The sequence below is a fragment of the Heteronotia binoei genome, chromosome 19 (assembly GCF_032191835.1).
Source record: "Heteronotia binoei isolate CCM8104 ecotype False Entrance Well chromosome 19, APGP_CSIRO_Hbin_v1, whole genome shotgun sequence".
Classification (NCBI taxonomy): domain Eukaryota; kingdom Metazoa; phylum Chordata; class Lepidosauria; order Squamata; family Gekkonidae; genus Heteronotia; species Heteronotia binoei.
This window is the reverse complement of record NC_083241.1, coordinates 2,285,153-2,306,609: the sequence shown is the minus strand read 5'-3', so window position 1 is coordinate 2,306,609 and position 21,457 is coordinate 2,285,153. Positions and strand designations below refer to the sequence as shown.

Below are 21,457 nucleotides of genomic sequence, written 5' to 3'. Positions count from 1 at the left end.
GCCCACTTGCCTGGACCCTTTTTAGCTGGAGATGCCGGGGATGGAACCTGGGACCTTCTGCTTCCCAAGCAGATGCTCTGCCACTGAGCCACCGTCCCTCCCCGAAATGCTGGTGGCTCTGCCTGCCTGACTTCCTGAAGCTCTCCTTCCGAGGAGACCTCTTCTCCCAAGGAGTCCCTGCTGTTGTTAAGGTTCTGGCTGAAAGCACTGGTTGACCATGATGGTGAGCAGAGAAAGCCACATGGACAGGTAATGGGGTGTGAACGGGTGGCAGTGTCTGCAGCAGCGGTTTCCTCCAGAACCCTTGGCCTCCTGGTTTGGAGGGTGGGGCTAGTAGCCAGCAAGGTCTCCGTGCTGTCTCAGGCGCTGGTGATTGAGCGTGGCTGGAGCAGGGCCGGTGGTGTTCCTGCTTCCTCCCACTCCACACCCACGGATTTTTCCTGCCCCTGATGTTGTCTGAAGCCGGCTTCCGTGGCAGATGTCCTCCTCGCGATTACCAAAGCTATCTTGGGAGCGCCATGGTAACTGCAGGCTTCCAGGCGATTTTGTCATTTCCCGCACGTAGGCAATTGAAGGCATTTTGTTAAAATGCCATCTTAAGAAGACAGACCCGAATGGGGGTGGTTAAAGGTAGCAAGGAGGAAATGGATTTGGGTGGGCTGCTGTGTTGGTCTGAAGCCTAGAAATGGACGGTTCTTCCATTTCTATGCATCTAAGGGAGTCTGCATGCCCGTGAAAGCTCATACTCTGAATAAAACTTTGTTGGTCTTAAAAGCTGCCCCTGGACTCTATCTTCATTCGATTGCTTCAGACCAACAGAGGTGGTCGGCCATTCCTTGCCTCTGCATAGCAACTCTAGAATTCCATGGTGGTTTCCCCTGTCCAACCAAGGCAGACCCTGCTGAGCTTCTTAGATCTGATGAGATCAAGAGGTCAGGGTTTACTTCTGAGTAAATCTGCTTGGCGGACTGGGTCTAAAAATATTGGTTGCCAGGAGACAAAGGGGGCCCCATCCACAACTATATCTTTTAATTTTTATAATAAACAAATAACATTTTTCAAAAAATACATAAGTGTAACATTTCTCTGGCAGGATGCAGCAGCTAATGTAAATACCGATTGCCTTTTCTCCAGGGGAGCTGATCTCTGCCAGCTGGAGGGGAGGGACGGTGGCTCAGTGGTAGAGCATCTGCTTGGGAAGCAGAAGGTCCCAGGTTCAATCCCCGGCATCTCCAAAAAAGGGCCCAGGCAAATATGTGTGAAAAACCTCAGCTTGAGACCCTGGAGAGCCGCTGGCAGTCTGAGAAGACAATACTGTCTTTGATGGACAAAGGGTCTGATTCAGTATAAGGCAGCTTCATATGTTCATATGGAGATCAGTTGGAAAAGCAGGAGATCCCCAGGCTGCACCTGGAGGCTGGCAACCCTAAGCAATGTAATTTTTAGTTGCACGGCAGTAATAATGTTACAACTTCTATTATATTTTCAAGCTACTGAAAGGACATTAACATTTTTAACATATTGTCTAATGTTTAAAGGGGCCCATTTCATCAGGGGCCCACATGCCAACGGGAAAGCTGACACCCGGACCAGACCGCCACTGGCTGGGCCATAAGCAAGCCTGGCTCTTTTGGGGCCTCTGCCTCTTTGCTCCCACCGTCTGAACCAGTCCATGTGCAGTTCTGGTGGCCTTACTGCCACAAAGGAGGAGGAGGAAGAAGATTATGATGATATTGGATTTATATCCTGCCCCCCACTCTGAATCTCAGAGTGGCTCACAATCTCCTATATCTTCTCCCCCCACAATAGACACCCCGTGAGGTGGGTAGGGCTGAGAGGGCTCTCACAGCAGCTGCCCTTTCAAGGTCAGCTCTGCGAGAGCTCTGGCTGACCCAAGGCCATTCCAGCAGCTGCAAGTGGAGGAGTGGGGAATCAAACCCGGTTCTCCCGGATAAGAGAGCTCTGGCTGACCCAAGGCCATTCCAGCAGCTGCAAGTGGAGGAGTGGGGAATCAAACCCTGTTCTCCCAGATAAGAGAGCTCTGGCTGACCCAAGGCCATCCCAGCAGCTGCAAGTGGAGAAGTGGGGAATCAAAACCGGTTCTCCCAGATAAGAGAGCTCTGGCTGACCCAAGGCCATTCCAGCAGGTGCAAGTGGAGGAGTGGGGAATCAAACCCGGTTCTCCCAGATAAGAGAGCTCTGGCTGACCCAAGGCCATTCCAGCAGCTGTAAGTGGAGGAGTGGGGAATCAAACCCGGTTCTCCCAGATAAGAGTCCTCACACTTAACCATTTAACCACTACACCAAACTGGCAAAACAGAAGGGAATCGAAGATGAACTTTTCAGACGGTTTCAGACCCGTTTGACAAAACCCTTCCATCTTTCCAAAACGGAGTTATCTTCATCAGGAGAGGAAGGTTTTTTTTTTTTTTTTTGTCTTCCCAAAGAAAATAATTCTCTTGACATTTCCTTCCTCTCAGATCCAGTGACTTTCTCTTTTTTTAATGAAACAGCTCGGCAAAGATAGGCTGGCTGGGTTCCGCCATCTGGGGGATAAAAGGAACTCCTTTGTTTATTGCCGAGCTGCACAGGAACTGAAAACACACGAACAGAAAGATTCCTCTCTATTTCTGGCCTCAAGAATGTCATATTTCGGCACCGAGACAATCACGGCTCATTTTAAAATTTGCTGTATTTGTAGCAGCTGGGCACTGGCCAATCCCACCGCCCATCCCAGGCAAGTCTCACTCTGCTAAAACCCAAGAATCCACTTTATGATCTCCCGTCTCTGAAGCAGCCTCTTTGAAGTTTAATGGAAGGCATGATTTCCCCCAGCACCCCCCCCAAAAAAAGTTACTCACCCCAATCTGTTCCATGTACAAAAACATACCAGCCCCTTTCCAGCTCTTTCAAAACGGCACGCGTTATGAAAGAATAAAATTATATATCACTAAAAACACCCAGCTTTTGATCGATAGAATGCTATGGAATCAGCAATTAAAAAATTAAAACACTAGCCAATTAATACTCATAATGGCTATCCTTTAGACTTGTCTGGGGTAGGGTCAAGTGGCAAAGCAACCCGGGTGAGCGGTGCCGCTATGGTTAATGCCTGGACTTGCTTCTGCCAACAGCCCCTGAGGATGGGAAAGGGGGTGGGAAGGCAGCAGGGGGTGGGGTTCAGACAGCTCCAACCCCCAGATTTCTTGGGAGCCCACCTCCACCAGGTCTAGAGCAGAAACACTGGAGGCACTCACCAGGGGAAGCGGTGGGCAGAGTTGCTGTGCAGACAGGAAAGGGCAAACCACCTCCAAACGTCTCTTTCCTTGAAAACCTCATGAAGGGTTGCTCTTTTTCAGTTGTATTTGGACAGCCCTTTCTGCCACCGTGGAATGCACTGTCTTCTCCACATTGTCTAAGTTTACCGGGAGCCATGGTCTACATACACTAACTGTGGTTACCTGGTCATCCAAAGCAGGACTTGCCACTAACTAGAAGGCACAGTCCTCCAATCCAGAATCTGAAACTGAGATCAGAAGCTGTTTTATCAGCTCAAGGAAAGAAGGTGCTAATGTAACACCGGAAGGACTCAAACCCACCATGTTGGGCTCGGGAGTATTTGGGAATGTAGCACAAAAAGTGTTGGGCTTGACATTATAAGGTCTGAAAGACTTTCCAACAAGATGGAAGGGTTGGGAAATGCTGAATTTGGGATGGCCAAACTGTGGCTCGGGAGCCACATGTGGCTCTTTCACACATATTGTGTGGCTCTTGAAGCCCCCACTGCCCCGTTGGCCAGCTCAGAAAATGCATTTAAAATTGCTTTCTTTCCACCTGTCTCTCCCCTATTTTCCTTCCAGCTCTCAAACATCTGATAGTCATGTCTTGCAGCTCTCAAACATCTGATGTCTATTCTATGTGGCTCTTACATTAAGCAAGTTTGGCCACCCCTAAAGAGATTGTAAGGGGTATAAATCTACGGTCTTCTTCTTCTTCTTCTTCCCATTTGGATATAATTCCATTCCAGCCAAAAAAGAAGTGTACTTTTTTGTGTGTGCTTTCTCATGTCTGTTCTGTATGATTTTTATTTTTAACGCAAACTTCTGGACACATAGGGAAGTTGCTCAGGGCCTGTAAATCTGTCCAAGGGAATAACAGGGCAAGTCCTGTGTACAAGAACTTGCTCCGTTCTGCTCTGCGGTCGTGACCTTTTGTCTTCCTGAGTCTCCTGCAAGGTGCCGGACGAGTAACTCAACTCTCCGAGCAAGATGCGTCGCATTCCCCAGAAGAAGGAACTGACTCCCTTGATAATGGGCAACAAAGAACACAGTTTGTACCCTTCAGGAGTTTGGCACCAATGATTTGGCACAGCTTCCCGTCTGGCGAGCCAAAAAGTACGCTCCCTCCCCCCCTCCTATTTGATGCAAGATTGAACCTGGACTTTGGAGAAGATCAGAAGTGTTTGCAAAAGGAAGAGACTAAATCCTGCAGGCATAAGACTGAACCTTCTTTTGACCCATCTCCCCGGTCAGAAATGATCAGGACTAGAAATGGGGCCTCTAAGTCCAGGTACATAAGAACATAAGAGGAGCCCTGATGGATCAGGCCAGTGGCCCATCCAGTCCAACGCTCTGTGTCACACAGGGGCCAAAACAAAAACCAGGTGCCATCAGGAGGTCCAATTCTATAAACCATTTATAAAAACATTAATTTTTCATTATTCTTTCCTCTCCCGGTTCCTCTGGAGGGCCAACAACAGGGCAAAAAGACCAAGGCCTTCCCCTGAGAAGAACATCAGAAGAGCCCTGCTGGATCAGACCAGTGAAGGTCCATCTAGTCTAGCATCCTGTCTCACATTGCAGCCAGCCATTTCCTCTTGAGGGCCAACAACAGGGCAGAGAGGCTGAGGCCTTCACCTGAGAAGAACATCAGAAGAGCCCTGCTGGATCAGACCAGTGAGGGTCCATCTAGTCCAGCATCCTGCCTCATACAGAGGCCAACCAGTTCCTCTGGAGGGCCAACAACAGGGCAAAAAGACCAAGGCCTTCCCCTGAGAAGAACATCAGAAGAGCCCTGCTGGATCAGACCAGTGAAGGTCCATCTAGTCTAGCTTCCTGTCTCTAACAGTCGCCAACCAATAATTCTAGGGCAGTGGTGGTGTGCACGAGGCTCTGGAGTCATATCTCATTGAAGCTCCTCCTCTCCCCAAACTCAGGCTTCTATCCCCCAAACCTCCAGGTATTTCCCAACCCAAACCTGGCAACCCTAACTGGGCCTCCTTCCGAGAGACAACAGGGCACTCCAACCTTTTTGAGCTCATGGGCACCTTTGGAATTCTGACATAGGGGGTGGGTGCGACCAAAATGCAGCCCCCAAGCACAACGCACAGAAGAAAATTCCTTGCAGGTGTTTCTGCAGTTTTAGGGAGGGGGTTAGATGGGACCCACTAGGGCAGGGGTGGCCAAACTTGCTTAACATAAGAGCCACATAGAATAAATGTCAGATGTGTGAGAGCTACCAGACATCAACGTCAGATGTCGGAAGGAAGGAAGGAAGGAAGGAAGGAAGGAAGGAAGGAAGGAAGGAAGGAAGGAAGGAAGGAAGGAAGGAAGGAAGGAAGGAAGGAAGGAAGGAAATAGGTGGGAAGGGAGAGAGAGAGAGAGATGGAAAGAAAGCAACTTGAACTTTAAATGCATTCTCCAGGCTACTGGCTAGCTTGGCTTGAAGAAGTGGTTTAAAGAGACAAATGCCTTCTCTGGTGGGGACTTCAAGAGCCCTTCTAATACTTCAAAAGATTAATCATGCCTCTCCCCTCAACCTCCTTTTCTCTAGACTGAATATCTCCAAGCCCCTTAGCCTTTCCTCGCTGGGCTTGCTTTCCATGGTTACTCGGAAGTAATCTGCAGTGAGCACTGTGACACCTACTCTCTACACATGCACAGGATTGCAGTTTTAGTTTAAAGAAAGACGATATTGGATTTATATCCCGCCCTTCACTCTGAATCTCAGGGTCTCAGAGCAGCTCACAATCTCCTTTATCTTCCTCCCCCCAAACAGACACCCTGTGAGGTAGGTGGGGCTGAGAGAAGCTCTCCCAGAAGCTGCCCTTTTCCAGGCTAGCTCTGTAATAGCTATGGCTGACTGAAGGCCATTCCAGTAGCTGAAAGTGGAGGAGGGGGGAATCAAACCCAGTTCTCCCAGATAAGAGAGCTCTGGCTGACCCAAGGCCATTCCAGCAGCTGCAAGTGGAGGAGTGGGGAATCAAACCTGGTTCTCCCAGATAAGAGAGCTCTGGCTGACCCAAGGCCACTCCAGCAGCTGCAAGTGGAGGAGTGGGGAATCAAACCCGGTTCTCCCAGATAAGAGGAGCTCTGGCTGACCCAAGGCCATTCCAGCAGGTGCAAGTGGAGGAGTGGGGAATCAAACCCAGTTCTCCCAGATAAGAGAGCTATGGCTGACCCAAGGCCACTCCAGCAGCTGCAAGTGGAGGAGTGGGGAATCAAACCCGGTTCTCCCAGATAAGAGGAGCTCTGGCTGACCCAAGGCCATTCCAGCCGGTGCAAGTGGAGGAGTGGGGAATGAAACCCAGTTCCTCCAGATAAGAGAGCTCTGGCTGACCCAAGGCCATTCCAACAGCTGCAAGTGGAGGAGTGGGGAATCAAACCTGGTTCTCCCAGATAAGAGTCCACACACTTAACCTCTACACCAAACTGGCCCTCCTTTCTCACATCAGACTTTCTAGTTAATACAATTTAAACTATCCCTGAAGTTTCCAAGGGTAGCCTTGCTGGTCCATAGTAGAACAACTAGGTTCGAGCCAAGGAGCACCTTGGAGACCAACAAGATTTGGGGGAGGGGGCACAAGCTTTCCAGCATTAGAACTCCAACGATTAGATAAAACGAGCTTTGACTCTCAAAAATCTTGTTCTCTAAGGTGCTGCTGGACTCAGATTTAGCCATATAAATCAGTGGACTCCTTTTATCAATTTATTGAGTAACATCATGGATCCCCTGCTTTCCTTCCCAAAAGGACACTGAAGAGATTTGACGCACTCTTCTCTTCTATTTTATCCTCACAATGAACCTACGAGGTGGGTTAACTCAGAGTATATTACTGGTCCAAGGTTTCCCAGCAAGCTGCCAGGGCAGAGTGGGCATATGAATCAGGACCTCCCAGATCTGATTTGGACACCCTAACCCCCAGCTCCTACTAAACACACTCTATTTCAATGTATTCTTTTTCCCTAATGGCAAACTAGAAAGGTGTTTATAATGTATGTTACATGTTCAAACTGGGGAGGGACGGTGGCTCAGTGGTAGAGCATCTGCTTGGGAAGCAGAAGGTCCCAGGTTCAATCCACGGCATCTCCAACTAAAAAGGGTCCAGGCAAATAGGAGTGAAAAACCTCAGCTTGAGACCCTGGAGAGCCATGAATGGGGCTGTGGCTCAGTGGTAGAGCATCTGCTTGGTAAGCAGAAGGTCCCAGGTTCAATCCCCAGCATCTCCAACTAAAAAGGGTCCAGGCAACTAGGTGTGAAAAACCTGCTACGCTTGAGGCTGCTGCCAGTCTGAGCAGGCAATATTGACTTTGATGGGCCAAAGGTCTGATTCAGTATAAGGCAGCTTCATATGTCCATATGTCCAAAAGTAAATTAGGTGGACAGAAACACCTCTGGGAAAGGCATGTTCTCAATTTATTTATTTATTTATTTATATTTATTTTATGATTTATATCCGGCCCTTCCCACCAAGTGGCTCAGACTCGCAAGCAACAGCGCAACGAAGAGCCTCCATTTATTGCCTTAAGACCCTCTCACCATCCTTCTCCCATTCTGACAAGTTACCATTTTGTTGGTTTCCTAAGCAAGCGCTATCCAGACCAAACGTCCTTCCAGTTTGTTCCTTTCACTGCGAGTTGGGTTTTTTTTTTCTAAACGAAAACCTCGGCATTCCGGTTAAATTGCCGCGTGGGCACTTTGCACCTCAACAAGTGGGTTTGGGATTGCCGTCTGGGGCCTCGGTCTCTGCTCGGGGGGGGGGGGGCAAGAAGGATGCTGCCTGCCGCTGCCCGTGGAGGTCCCCCTCCGCCCCCGCGGCGAGCAACCCTGAACAGCCTTGTCTCCTCCCCTTCTGCAGCTCCCCGCTGGAATCAGTCGGGCCCTGGAGCGCGTGGCGGGGGAGAGCCTGAGCCGAGGGGCGAGCTGCTTGGTCCGGGCTGGGGGCGCGGCCGAGCCTCCTTCCTTCCTTCCTTCCTTCCTCCCTCTCCCGCCGCCCGCAGCCGCTGGTGGGCCTGGCCGGGGCGCGGGAGGAGGCGGAGCGGAGGCGGCCGGAGGGTGGGCCTTGCCGCTTCCTGGGAGCGCGGCGCCCAGCCCAGCCCAGCCCAGCCCAGCCGGGCAGCAGCAGCCGCAGCAGCAGCCTCTCCCGCTCCTTCCTTCCTTCCTTCCCTCCCTCTCCCCGGCCGGCCGCGCGTCTTCCTCGGAGCGGCGCCTGCATGACTGTCACTAAGGTAAGGGCGCAGCAGCAGCAGCAGGAGGGGACTGGAGCGAGGGGCAGAGGGCGCTCGGCTCGGCTGGGCTCGGCTCGGCTCCGCTTCTTGCCTGGGGCGCGCCGGGCAGGGCGCACGAGCTGGGCCGCCGCCGCCGCCGCTGCCGCAGTTTTAACCCTTGGCTGGAGCCGGCGCTTGGCGCGCCCAGGGGGGAGGGCGAGAAAGGCGATTGTAAGCCGCTCTGAAACCCTGAGCTTCGAAGTGGAGGGCGGGATATAAATCCAATGACATCTTCTTCTTACATGGGAGCATATAACGAAATCATTCTACAACTCCCAACCCGGTTGCTAACAGGCCCCGGACGAGGGCGGCGGTCGCCAGCCTTTTGGGCACCGGGGACCGATTCTGAGGAAGTCCGTTTTTCCACGGACTGGGGTGGTTGGGGGGGGAGGGTGCAGTGGTTTCAGGATGACCCCGTTGTGCGCTTGACTTCTATTCGCTTGGTGTCGTGGTGAGGTGCCTGGACTCTTACCTGGGAGAAGCGGGTTGGATTCCCCACTCCTCCACTTGCACCTGCTGGCGTGGCCGTTGCGCCTCCCTCCACCGGCCGGGGGAGAGGAGGGCTCGGGCCGGCTCGGGGGAGGGCTGCAGCAGGTGGCGAGGAGGGAGCGCCTCGGTGGGCTCCAGGGCCCGGGGAGGGAGCGGCTGGCTCTCTGGCGTCTGGAGAGGAGCGGCAATTCCGGGGGATCCCCAGGTCCGCCCTGGAGGCTGGCATCCCCAGCAGTTCTGACGCCCCCCCTCCCTCCTCCCCGGGCTTTTCTGCAGCCCAAAGAGACCGGGCTGGTTTCTTCGAAACTGCCGGCAGCGAGCGAGCCTGGCCGCCCCGCGCGCCGCTTCTCCCAGCCGGCCGAGCGGCGCCTTTGCCGGCCTCCCTGCGGCGCGACCCGGGCAGGTGCTTGGAGCGGGAAGGGAAGGCGGCTTCCCCGCGAGGCGCCCTGGAGAGAGTGGGTGGCCTTTTCTCCGCGGCCTCCTGGCCTGGCCTGCCCTGCAGGGTTGATGTGAAGGTGACGCCAGCACCTGCGCCTTGGAGGAAAGGGGGGGAGGGGGGTTAAAAGGGAATCAAGGGACCTGGTGGATCTTCTCCAAGTGCCCCCCCAGATGTTGGATACCCCGCAGGGCAGCCCCCCCTCGAGAAGAAGCCCACCCCCCACTTTGCCCGAAGCGGGCAGCAAAGGCCTCTGGGGGTCGGAGCAAAGGCGGGTTCTTCAGAAAGACTCTCCTTTCTTGGAGGTTTTTAAATAGAGGCTAGACGGCCATCTGACAACAACGCTGATCCTGTGAATTTAGGGGGAGGTAAAAAGGTCTGCTGTGGAAACGTTGTGAAAGCAACGTCACCCCAGAGTCGAAAACGAGTGGTGCTTGCACGGGGGACTTTTCCTTTACCTTTTTATTTGTGAGTTTCCTGCATTGTGCAGGGCGGCGGTCCCCAACCTTTTTGGCACCAGGGACCGATTCTGGGGAAGTCAGTTTTTCCACGGACTGGGGTGGTTGGGGGTGCAGTGGTTTCAGGATGACACAGTTGTGCACTTTACTTCTATTAGTTTGGTGTAGTGGTGAAGTGCCTGGACTCATATCTGGGAGAACTGGTTGGGTTCCCCACTCCTCCACTTGCAGCTGCTGGAATGGCCTTGGGTCAGCCAGAGCTCTCTTATCTGGGAGAACCGGGTTTGATTCTCCCCTCCTCCACTTGAAGCTGCTGGAATGGCCTAGGGTCAGCCAGAGCTCTCTCATCTGGGAGAACCGGGTTTGATTCCCCACTCCCCCACTTGCACCTGCTGGAATGGCCTTGGGTCAGCCAGAGCTCTCTTATCTGGGAGAACTGGGTTTGATTCCCCCCTCCTCCACTTGCAGCTGCTGGAATGGCCTTGGGTCAGCCAGAGCTCTCTTATCTTGGAAAAACGGGTTTGATTCCCCACTCCTCCCCTTGCAGCTGCTGGAATGGCCTTGGGTCAGCCAGAGCTCTCTTATCTGGGAGAACCGGGTTTGATTCCCCACTCCTCCACTTGCACCTGCTGGAATGGCCTTGGGTCAGCCAGAGCTCTCTTATCTGGGAGAACCGGGTTTGATTCACCACTCCTCCACTTGCAGCTGCTGGAATGGCCTTGGGTCAGCCAGAGCTCTCTTATCTGGAAGAACCGGGTTGGATTCCCCACTCCTCCACTTGCACCTGCTGGAATGGCCTTGGGTCAGCCAGAGCTCTCTTATCTGGGAGAACCGGGTTTGATTCCCCACTCCTCCACTTGCAGCTGCTGGAATGGCCTTGGGTCAGCCAGAGCTCTTGTAGGGGTTGTCCTTGAAAGGGCAGCTTCTGGGAGAGCTCTCTCAACAGGGTGTCTGTTGTGGGGGAGGGAGATAAAGGAGATTGTAAGCCGCTTCAGAGTTCGGAGTGAGCAGTGAAGTGGCCAAGTTTGCGGATGACACTAAATTGTTCAGGGTGGTGAGAACCAGAGAGGATTGTGAGGAACTCCAAAGGGATCTGTTGAGGCTGGGTGAGTGGGCGTCAACGTGGCAGATGCGGTTCAATGTGGCCAAGTGCAAAGTAATGCACATTGGGGCTAAGAATCCCAGCTACAAATACAAGTTGATGGGGTGTGAACTGGCAGAGACTGATCAAGAGAGAGATCTTGGGGTCATGATAGATAACTCACTGAAAGTGTCAAGACAGTGTGCGTTTGCAATAAAAAAGGCCAACACCATGCTGGGAATTATTAGGAAGGGAATTGAAAACAAATCAGCCAGTATCATAATGCCCCTGTATAAATCGATGGTGCGGTCTCATTTGGAGTACTGTGTGCAGTTCTGGTCGCCGCACCTCAAAAAGGATATTATAGCTTTAGAGAAGGTGCAGAGAAGGGCAACTAGAATGATTAAAGGGCTGGAGCACTTTCCCTATGAAGAAAGGTTGAAACGCTTGGGACTCTTTAGCTTGGAGAAACGTCGACTGCGGGGTGACATGATAGAGGTTTACAAGATAATGCATGGAATGGAGAAAGTAGAGAAAGAAGTACTTTTCTCCCTTTCTCACAATACAAGAACTCGTGGGCATTCGATGAAATTGCTGAGCAGACAGGTTAAGACGGATAAAAGGAAGTACTTCTTCACCCAAAGGGTGATTAACATGTGGAATTCACTGCCACAGGAGGTGGTGGCGGCCACAAGTATAGCCACCTTCAAGAGGGGTTTAGATAAAAATATGGAGCACAGGTCCATCAGTGGCTATTAGCCACAGTGTATGGAGCACAGGTCCATCAGTGGCTATTAGCCACAGTGTATGGAGCACAGGTCCATCAGTGGCTATTAGCCACAGTGTATGTGTGTATATAACATTTTTTGCCACTGTGTGACACAGAGTGTTGGACTTGATGGGCCGTTGGCCTGATCCAACATGGCTTCTCTTATGTTCTTATGTACTGAGATTCGAAGTGGAGGGCGGGATATAAATCCAATGTCTTCTTCATACATTGTAGTATATAATGAAATAATTATACAACTCACAACCCGGTTGCTAACAGGCCACAGACCAGTACTGGTCCACAGTCCGGAAGTTGAGGACCTCTGGTGCAGGGGGTTGGACTTGATAACTCTGGAGGTCCCTTCCAACTCTATGATTCTATACCCCTCAATTTGAAAGGCATGATTTCCCTGTCACCCCAACAGATTTGCCTCTTGCACATTCTGGGGCAAAATTGAGGGTCTCCCCTTAAAATGGGGCGGGCCCAAAAACTGTCATAATTTCTCAAGGGGAAGGGGGGCTCATCTGTCATAATGCAAATATCATGGACAACACACCGGGTCTGTTGCCCGGGAAGCAGAGAACTTTCCAAATGTTCCTGATTCCGAAAATTGGAACCTCCAAAGGATGAGGAAGGCAAAGGCAGATTTCTGTACTTGCAGAGTGCCTCGTTTTGTCCTCTGGGCGAGTGAGGAGGGCTGAGAGCAGCGAGTAATGAGATGGAGAGAAAATTAAAGCAGCTCTTTCTCGGTGACTTTGTTGCAGCTGTAAAATCCCAGCCGAAGGGAAGGGTTTCAGGTGCCAGGGAGTCGGGCCTCATGGGATGTGGGCGTGCAGGTGGATTTTGGTGCTCGCCCCGCCTTTTGCAGAGTAGGTGGCTGAAGAACGGAACCTGGCAGGTTCTTCCTGGCCCTGGGGGGAGGGTGCGGGGGGCGAGAGGGGCTCCACTCTCTGGGCCAAGCTGCCTCCCACTGCAGCATGCTGCTCTGCGGTCCTTCTTCAGGAGCCACGGATGAGGCAGGCCTCATCGCATCCCTGAGCATCTCTTGTCTGTTTGTGCAGGAGATTTTGCCACTGCAGGATACTCAAAATCTGGGCTTCTGGCATCAGCTTAAATAAAGGCAAATGAGTGGTGTGCTGTCTCTATGAGAAAGGACCCCAGTCCCTTTCCTGGTCCCTCCCTGGTTGCCTCCCACCCTGCCCCCCCAGGCCTTTCACAGATTGACTTGTGCCCGTTGCCTTGGGGGATAGGAGCAGAGGCTGTTTTTTCCTTTTCCAAAATGCTTTGTGAGCATTAACTCTTTCCTCTCCAGGAGAACCCACTGGGAATGCCTTTTCTCCTTCTTGTGGTTATAAGGCAGATTCTTCCCTCCCTGTCTCTTTGTCTCTCTCTCTCTCTGAATGCAGAGTGGAAACCTGAAAACACAAGCACTTGCTTTTTTTCTAAACAGTGTTCTATTTCATCCAGCCAGGTTGATCGTCTGAGGCATTAACTTAAAGTGTTCCGAGCGTGAACCTAAAGTGTTCCCAACATTAACTTAAAGTGTTCCCAGCATTAGCTTAAAGTGCATTAACTTAAGGTGTTCTCAGCATTAATTTAAAGCGCATGAACTTAAAGTGCTCCCAGCATTAACTTAAAGTGTATGAACTTAAAGTGTTCCCAGCATTAATTTAAAGTGCATCAATTTAAAGTGTTCCCAGCATTAACTTAAAGTGCATGAACTTAAGTGTTCCCAGGATTAGCTTAAAGTGCATTAACTTAAAGTGTTTTCAGCATTAATTTAAAGTGCATTAACTTAAAGTGTTCCGAGCATTAACTTACAGTGCATGAACTTAAAGTGTTTCGAGCATTAATTTAAAGTGCATTAATTTAAAGTGTTCCAAGCGTTAATTTAAAGTGCATGGACTTAAAGTGTTCCCAGCATTAATTTGAAGTGCATTAATTTAAAGTGTTCTGAGCATTAACTTAAAGCGCATGAACTTAAAGTGTTCCCAGCATTAATTTAAAGTGCATTAATTAAAGTGCTCCCAGCATTAATTTAAAGTGTTCTGAGCATTAACTTAAAGCGCATGAACTTAAAGTGTTCCCAGCATTAATTTAAAGTGCATTAATTAAAGTGCTCCCAGCATTAATTTAAAGTGTTCCGAGCATTAACTTAAAGCGCATGAACTTAAAGTGTTCCCAGCATTAACTTAGTGTCCCAAGCATTAATTTAAAGTTCATTGATTAAAGTGTACCCAACATTAGCTTAAAGTGCATGAACTTAAAGTGTTCCCAGCATTAGCTTAAAGAGCATGAACTTAAAGTGTTCCCAGCCACTCTGCTCCCAGCATCTTTATTTAGATGGCTCATTCTGTGCCTGTGGACCCGGCTAGCAAGGGAAAGTCAGCATGGTGTAGTGGTCAAACCGGTGGGCTAGGCTCCGGGAGACCCGGGTTCGAATAGCCACTTGTGTCATGGCAGCTGGCTGGGTGATTTTGGCCTGGTCACACCCTCTCGGCCTAACCAACCTCTCAGGGTTGTTGTGAGGATAAAACAGAGGAGAGAAGAATGATGTCGACTGCCTCGGGACCCTGCTGAGGGAAAAGGTGGGATAGAAATAACATTTAAAATTAATTAATGAATTGTGGGTAGCCTTGTGGCTCAACAGAGCCCCTGGCACAGAGTGGTAAAGCTGCAGTCTGAACTCTCTGCTCATGACCTGAGTTCAAGCCCAGTAGAAGTTGGGTTTACGGCGAGGTTGACTCAGCCTTCCATCCTTCCGAGGTCGGTCAAAGGAGTCCCCAGCTTGCTTGGGAGGAAAGTGTAGATGACTGGGGAAGGCAGTGGCAACCCACCCTGGAAAAAGTCTGCCGTGAAAACGTCATGATGCGACATCACCTCAGAGTCGGAAATGCACAGGGGACCCCCTTTATCTTTTTTGTGGCTTGGCTGGAAGAGAGTCACGGTTGGGGGGTTGTCCGAATGGCTGAGGACCAGGAAAGGCCAGCAGCTGCTAAGGTCGGAGATGTCCAGCAACACTGAAGTAGACTTGCCCAAGGTTGCTTTTGCTGCTGCTGCTGCCACCCTCCACTTGGCTTAGACCTGACTGGGAGCAGCAGACAAGTCCCCCCGGGCACTGGATGGCTTGGGGACAGATGGTCCTCTCGCTGTGGTTTAAATTTTTCTGCATCGAGCAGGCTGCCAAGAACAAAGTGCTGCGGGAAGGAGCTTGTGGCTCAGTGGTAGAGCATCTGCTTGGCACGCAGGCAGTCCCCGGTTCGATCCCTGCAGCATCTCCAGGTGAAAAAGGACCAGGTGACAGGTGATGAACAAGCCTGAGAGCCTGGAGAGCAGCTGCCAGCCTGAGCAGACAAGACTGACTCGGAGGGATCGTTCAGCCAACGACAGCTTCATGTGTTTGTGTCTTAGGGCAGGGGTGGCCAAACTTACTTAACGTAAGAACCACATATAATAAACATCAGATTTTTGAGAGCCACAAGATGTGACCGTCAGATGTTTGAGAGCAGGAAGGAAGGAAGGAAGGTGGATGGGGAAGAAGGACGAAGGAAGAGCTGGAAAGGAAGCAACTTTAAATTTATATGCATTCTCCAAGCTTTTGGCGTGGCTTGGAGAAGAAGACGACATTGGATTTATATTCCACCCTCCACTCAGAGTCTCAGAGTGGCTCACAATCTCCTTTATCTTTCTCCCCTACAACAGACACCCTGTAAGGTGGGTGGGGCTGGAGAGGGCTCTCACAGCAGCTGCCCTTTCAGGGACAACCTCTGCCAGAGCTATGGCTGACCCAAGGCCATTCCAGCAGGTGCAAGTGGGGGAGTGGGGAATCAAACCCGGTTCTCCCAGATAAGAGAGCTCTGGCTGACCCAAGGCCATTCCAGCAGGAGCAAGTGGAGGAGTGGGGAATCAAACCCGGTTCTCCCAGATAACAGTCCGCACACTTAACCACTGCACCAAACTCTCAGTGATTTAAAGAGACAAATGAAGTGATTTAAAGAGAAAAATGCCTTCTCCAAGCCAGCCAATGGGGTGGTGGGGGCTTTAATAATAATAATAATACTTTTTATTTATATTCCGCCCTCCCCGCCGAAGCAGGCTCAGGGTGGCTGAGCCACACAATATATGTGAAAGAGCCACGTGTGGCTCCCGAGCCACAGTTTGGCCACTCCTGTCTTAGGGCATTTGATAGGGGCCGTGGCTCAGTGGCGGAGCCTCTGCTTGGCATGCCGAAGGTCCCAGGTTCAATCCCTGGCGTCTTCAGCTAAAAGGACTAGGGAGGAGGTGATGGAAAAGACCCCTGCCTGATACCCTGGAGAGCTGCTGCCAGTCTGAGCAGACAACGCTGACTTGGATGGGCCCCCAGGCAGCTTCCGGTGGGTTGGCTTCAGGTGGCAGTCGACGGGGTCTCTGCAGTTCTCCCATGGGGAGAAAGGCGAGTGACATGTCCTCCGTGTCCTAATGCGGCTTTGGCCTTGGGATGACAGCGCAGGCGCTAAAAATACCCCCCCCCCCAGTTACCTGGAATCTCCTGCCACGACAATACTTGCGGCTGCAGAATCTCATTAGAGGAGATCTCCTGAGTTAAAAATGGCAGCAGCAGCAGCCCTGTCGCTTGGGGGAGGGGGGAGAGGCCAGCCGGAGGGATCGCTTCTTGGTCCTGCGTAGGCAATTCAGATCACGCTGCAGATGGAGCCGCGGAGAAGCCCTCTCTGAGAAGGAAGGTGCTTTGCTGTCTCCCCGGAATCTAGCCTGGGCAGCCCCTTTATGAAAGAAGGCTAGAACATGCGGCTCTTTCACACATATTGTGTGGCTCTCAAAGCCCCCACTGTTCTGTCAGCTGGCTTCGAGAAGGCATTTGGGTAGGGAAGGTGGCTCGGTGGTCGAGCATCTGCTTGCGAAGCAGAAGGTCCCAGGTTCAATCCCCAGCATCTCCAACTGAAAAGGGTCCAGGCAAGGAGGCGTGAAAAACCTCAGCTGGAGACCCTGGAGAGCCATGAATGGGGCTGTGGCTCAGTGGTAGAGCATCTGCTTGGGAAGCAGAAGGTCCCAGGTTCAATCCCCGGCATCTCCAACTAAAAAGGGTCCAGGCAAATAGGCATGAAAAACCTCAGCTTGAGACTCTGGAGAGCCATGAATGGGGCTGTGGCTCAGTGGTAGAGCATCTGCTTGGTAAGCAGAAGGTCCCAGGTTCAATCCTTGGCATCTCCAACTAAAAAGGGTCCAGGCAAGGAGGCGTGAAAAACCTCAGCTTGAGACCCTGGAGCTTGAGCTGCCAGTCTGAGTAGACAAGACTGACTTTGATGGACCCAGGGGGGTCTGATTCAGTAGAAGGCAGCTTCATATGTTCATATGTCTAAGAGGAGGGACGGTGGCTCAGTGGTAGAGCATCTGCTTGGGAAGCAGAAGGTCCCAGGTTCAATCCCCGGCATCTCTGACTAAAAAGGGTCCAGGGAAGAAGGCGTGAAAAACCTCAGCTGGAGACCCTGGAGAGCCGCTGCCAGTCTGAGTAGACAAGACTGACGTGGATAGACCCGGAGTCTGATTCCATAGAAGGCAGCTTCAGATGTTCATATATGTTTAAATCAATGCGCCAAGCCAAGCCAGCTGGAGAATATAGTTAAAGTTGCTTTCTTTCCACCTCCAATCTTCCTTCCTTCCTTCCTTCCTTCCTTCCTTCCTTCCTTCCTTCCTTCCTTCCTTCCTTCCTTCCTTCCTTCCTTCCTTCCTTCCTTCCTTCCTTCCTTCCTTCCTTCCTTCCTTCCTTCCTTCCTTCCTTCCTTCCTTGTGGCTCTCAAACATCTGTTGTTCATGTCTTGAGGCTGTCGAACATCTGACACATTCTATGTGGCTCTTACACTGAGCAAGTTTGGCTATCCCTGGGCCAGATGAAACAGCTCTGGCCACGTAAAGAGTGTCTTCCCTCTCCTCCAGATAACTGACATGTTTGTGTGACCCTGGGAATAGGAAGATGTGGACCAGTGGGGGGGGAGGGGAGAGGAGCAGGGTTCTGCTGCCTGTCTCCATTCCTGTGTACCCCACAATCCTCCTGTACATAGATTGTGCATAGCTTTTGGACACCTGGTCAGCGGTGTGACCCTGTCCCTCAGCCACATGTTGATGCCCTCCAGATGTGCCCAGGATGAGATAAAGCTAAAGAATCACCTCTGCATGCCCAGGAGAAGGGATCCCAGATCATTCCCAGACACATTTGTGTCCCTGCAGCTTTTCTCCATCAGACTTCCCAACAGCTGTGGTTTCCCTCCACAGTCCAGTTTGGTATACAGAGCCGCTTCGGTGTAGTGGTGAAGTGTGTGGACTCTTATCTGGGAGAACCGGGTTTGATTCCCCACTCCTCCACTGTAACAGTAAAAAATGTATTGCATAAAACCATTGGCTATTGCAATTCCAATTACAGCAACATACAAGTTAAAAGCAGTCAAGGACTCTAAAATGAATACATTGGATTATTCAAAATCTTATTTACATGCAGCAACCCCGTGGTTCCATAGTCAGGCTCTAATAGTCCAGTCAACAACATCATTTAACTGTGCTGGAAATTGCCTTTGCCCTGATTTTACTAGCAGCCAGAGCGAAAAGTGCTACCTTATAAGAAACCGTAGAGTCAATATCTGATAATAGAAATATCAGCTTATCCAATATACAATTGATTTGTTATTTCAGTCAGAAAAGTCTAGGTTCTAGATACAATGGGCAAACAATAACATGATGGTTATGGTTTGCCCACTCCTCTACTTTGCAGTGGCTGGAATGTCCTTGGGTCAGCCATAGCTCTCGCAGAGCTGTCCTTGAAGGGCAGCTTCTAGGAGAGCTCTCTCAGCCCCACCCACCTCACAGGGTGTTTGTTGTGGGGGGAGAAGATAAAGGAGATTGTGAGCTGCTCTGAGACTTTGAGATTCAGAGTATAGGGTGGGATATAAATCCAATATCATCATAATCTTCTTCTTCTTCCTTTCTCTTTCTCCCTCCCTGCCTCCAACTGGAGATTATCAAACGCTCCATTCAATGTCCAGACTGCCTGACAGCTTCCCCTCTTGCCGTTCCCAGACGCTGGCACCGGGCAGAACGGGCAGAACTGAGCCAGCTGCTGCCAATACCACAGATCTCCAAATCAGATCTCTCTCTGGCTGGGAAGGGGTGAGGAGGGCAGGCCGTCTGCTCCTGGGTCCATCTGGGATCCGGCTGCAGATTTCCTCTGAAGGGCCCGAAACGAAGTCCGTGACGTGGCCACGGATGGCCATGTGTCTCCTAGGAAAGAGCAGCCTGGGGGGGTGAAGGGAAGAGAAAGGCACCGGCTTCCACATTGCCAAGGGAAACTCTGCTGTCGGGCGGGATGGTTGGTATGGCAACGTGAGAATGGGGGAGGCAAAAGGACAATTCACAGATTGGTTGGTACATTCGGCAGATTTCAACCCACTGTTGGGCTGGCAAAGCCTCGTGGTGGGGGAGGGGGACAGGCTGGTGCTCGACGTGCAGATTAGGAACCTGCCGCGTTGATTTGCCCCCATGGACAGAATACCCCAGAAGCATCCCCTTGCTTCAAGCGCCACCAGCTTCATTCGTTCACACGTTGGGGAGGGACGGTGGCTGAGTGGCAGAGCATCTGCTTGGTAAGCAGAAGGTCCCAGGTTCAATCCCCGGCATCTCCAACTAAAAAGGATCCAGGCAAGTAGCCATGAAAACCTCCGCTGGAGACCCTGGAGAGCCGCTGCCAGTCTGAGTAGACAAGACTGACTTGGATGGACCAAAGAGGGTCTGATTCAGTAGAAGGCAGCTTCATATGTTCATATATTCATATGTTAAAGTGCCACCCACCCTGACAGGTTCACACAAGTGCTGCTTGATTTTTCTGCATCCATTCCTTGACCGGCGGCCACACTGAAAAGCCTCGTGTTGGAGATGATGGGAGATGATAAAGGGAAGGCCGGTGGGGTCACATCTCTGCCTACGGGGTCCATTCACACATGCGAATCATTGGGATGAAAGGCAGCTGTGAACCGGCTGTTGTTTTGGCGAAGCCTGAGCTTTTTGTATAGCAGGAACTCCTTTGCATTTTAGACTGCAGCCCCCTGATGTAGCCAAGCCTCCAAGAACTTACAGTAGGCCCTTTAATAAGACCCCTGTAAGCTCTTGGAAAGAGCCCCGTGGCACAGAGTGTTAAAGCTGCAGTACTGTAGCTCTAAGCCTCTGCTCACGACCTGAGTTCGATCCCAGCGGAAGCTGGGTTTTCAGGTAGCTGGCTCAAGGTTGACTCAGCCTTCCATGCTTCTGAGGTCGGTAAAATGAGTACCCAGCTGGCTGGGGGGAAAGTGTAGGTGACTGGGGAAGGCAATGGCAAACCACCCCATAAAAAGTCTGCTGTGAAAATGTTGTGAAAGCAACGTCACCCCAGAGTCGGAAACGACTGGTGCTTGCACAGGGGACTACCTTTACTTTTTAAGCTCTTGGAGGATTGGCTACATCAGGGGTATGTGACCTAATATGCAAAAAAGTTCCTGCTACAAAAAAAGCCCTCTACAAAGCTGAATGTGTTCAGAATCCATGAGCCCCCCCCACCCCACCCAACCACTGGCTCTGGCCTTTTCCTCCCCCACAAGCCCTGGTAGATGGAATTAGATAGAACGTGGAGGGCTTGTCCAAATAACACCATATTAGATTAGTAACTGTGGGCATCCATACAGTGACTCATGTGCATGGAAACTGTATTCAGAGATGCTTCGTGGGTGACATCACACGCTGCCCCATGGTTAGTGCCAATCCATCAACGTCTCCCAGCTCTTTGAGCTGCTGTAAGGGCATCTCATGGGCGGCTCTCTTGCTGGGAAGGCAAGAAGCTGACTTTGCCCTCCCTTTGCAGGTTGGAAGGCAGAGAAGGAAGCTGTAGGGGCAGAAGACAGTCCAACCTTTTCCTCCCGCCAGGATGGGGGGGGGGTGCTGCTTTGCTAGGCCTCTCCCTACGGCGGGAAGAGGGTTATTGTTGGGTTTTCTATTGCAATTTCACTTCCTGTTGTCATGAGTTAATTAAATGAATGTATATGCATGCTGATGCTTAGCCAGTGAGAGATAGGGCCAATGAGAATGTGTGCACATATTTCCCGCTCAGGCTGGGTGTCAAAATGTAAAGTGACCATTGAAGAACAGCCCTAATTGGGTAATCCATATATTTGGGAGGTGGTCTGGGGGAAACCATTTGGTCAGTTTTTATTGCCTTTTGTGTAAGCCCTCGGATCTCCATGCAGTTAGAGTTTGGACTCAAGAAGAGTCGAGATGTAGCTTAGAGGCTAGAAAGGATATTGAGTCCTTATTTGTTTTCTAGTAATCCCAGTAACCCTTTCCTCATAGTAAAAGTTAACTACTTTTTATTCTTAAGCTAAAACGTGTGCCTGGCTTGTTTATCTTTGTGGTTCTCTCCACATAACTCTGCTAAACTATCTCTAAACCCCAACAGTTATTTCTTCAAGGTTTTCGTCTGCCATCTCTCCAGAGTCCTGCTCAAAGGGGACATAGGTCAGCTCTAAGATGCATTCTCCATTACAGTTCTAAAATGCAATTCTGAGTGGCCATGATTCATTGCTTGGGGGGCATCTGAAAGGCAGTTATGGCCTTCTAATTCAGTTCGCCCATCCGTGAACCTGCCTTCTACTGAATCAGACCTTTGGT

General features: G+C 51.1%; 1 protein-coding gene across 1 annotated transcript in view; it reads left to right on the top strand.

The window, feature by feature from the left end:
- The first annotated feature begins 8,374 nt into the window (after positions 1–8,374).
- The window catches only part of LOC132587840 (coronin-2B), a 92,816-nt gene continuing 79,733 nt past the window's right edge, over positions 8,375–21,457 (top strand). The window contains exon 1 of the mRNA XM_060260226.1: positions 8,375–8,507. Coding sequence (XP_060116209.1) covers positions 8,493–8,507 — 15 coding nt within the window. The 5' untranslated portion in view covers positions 8,375–8,492. The remainder of the gene's footprint in view (positions 8,508–21,457) is intronic.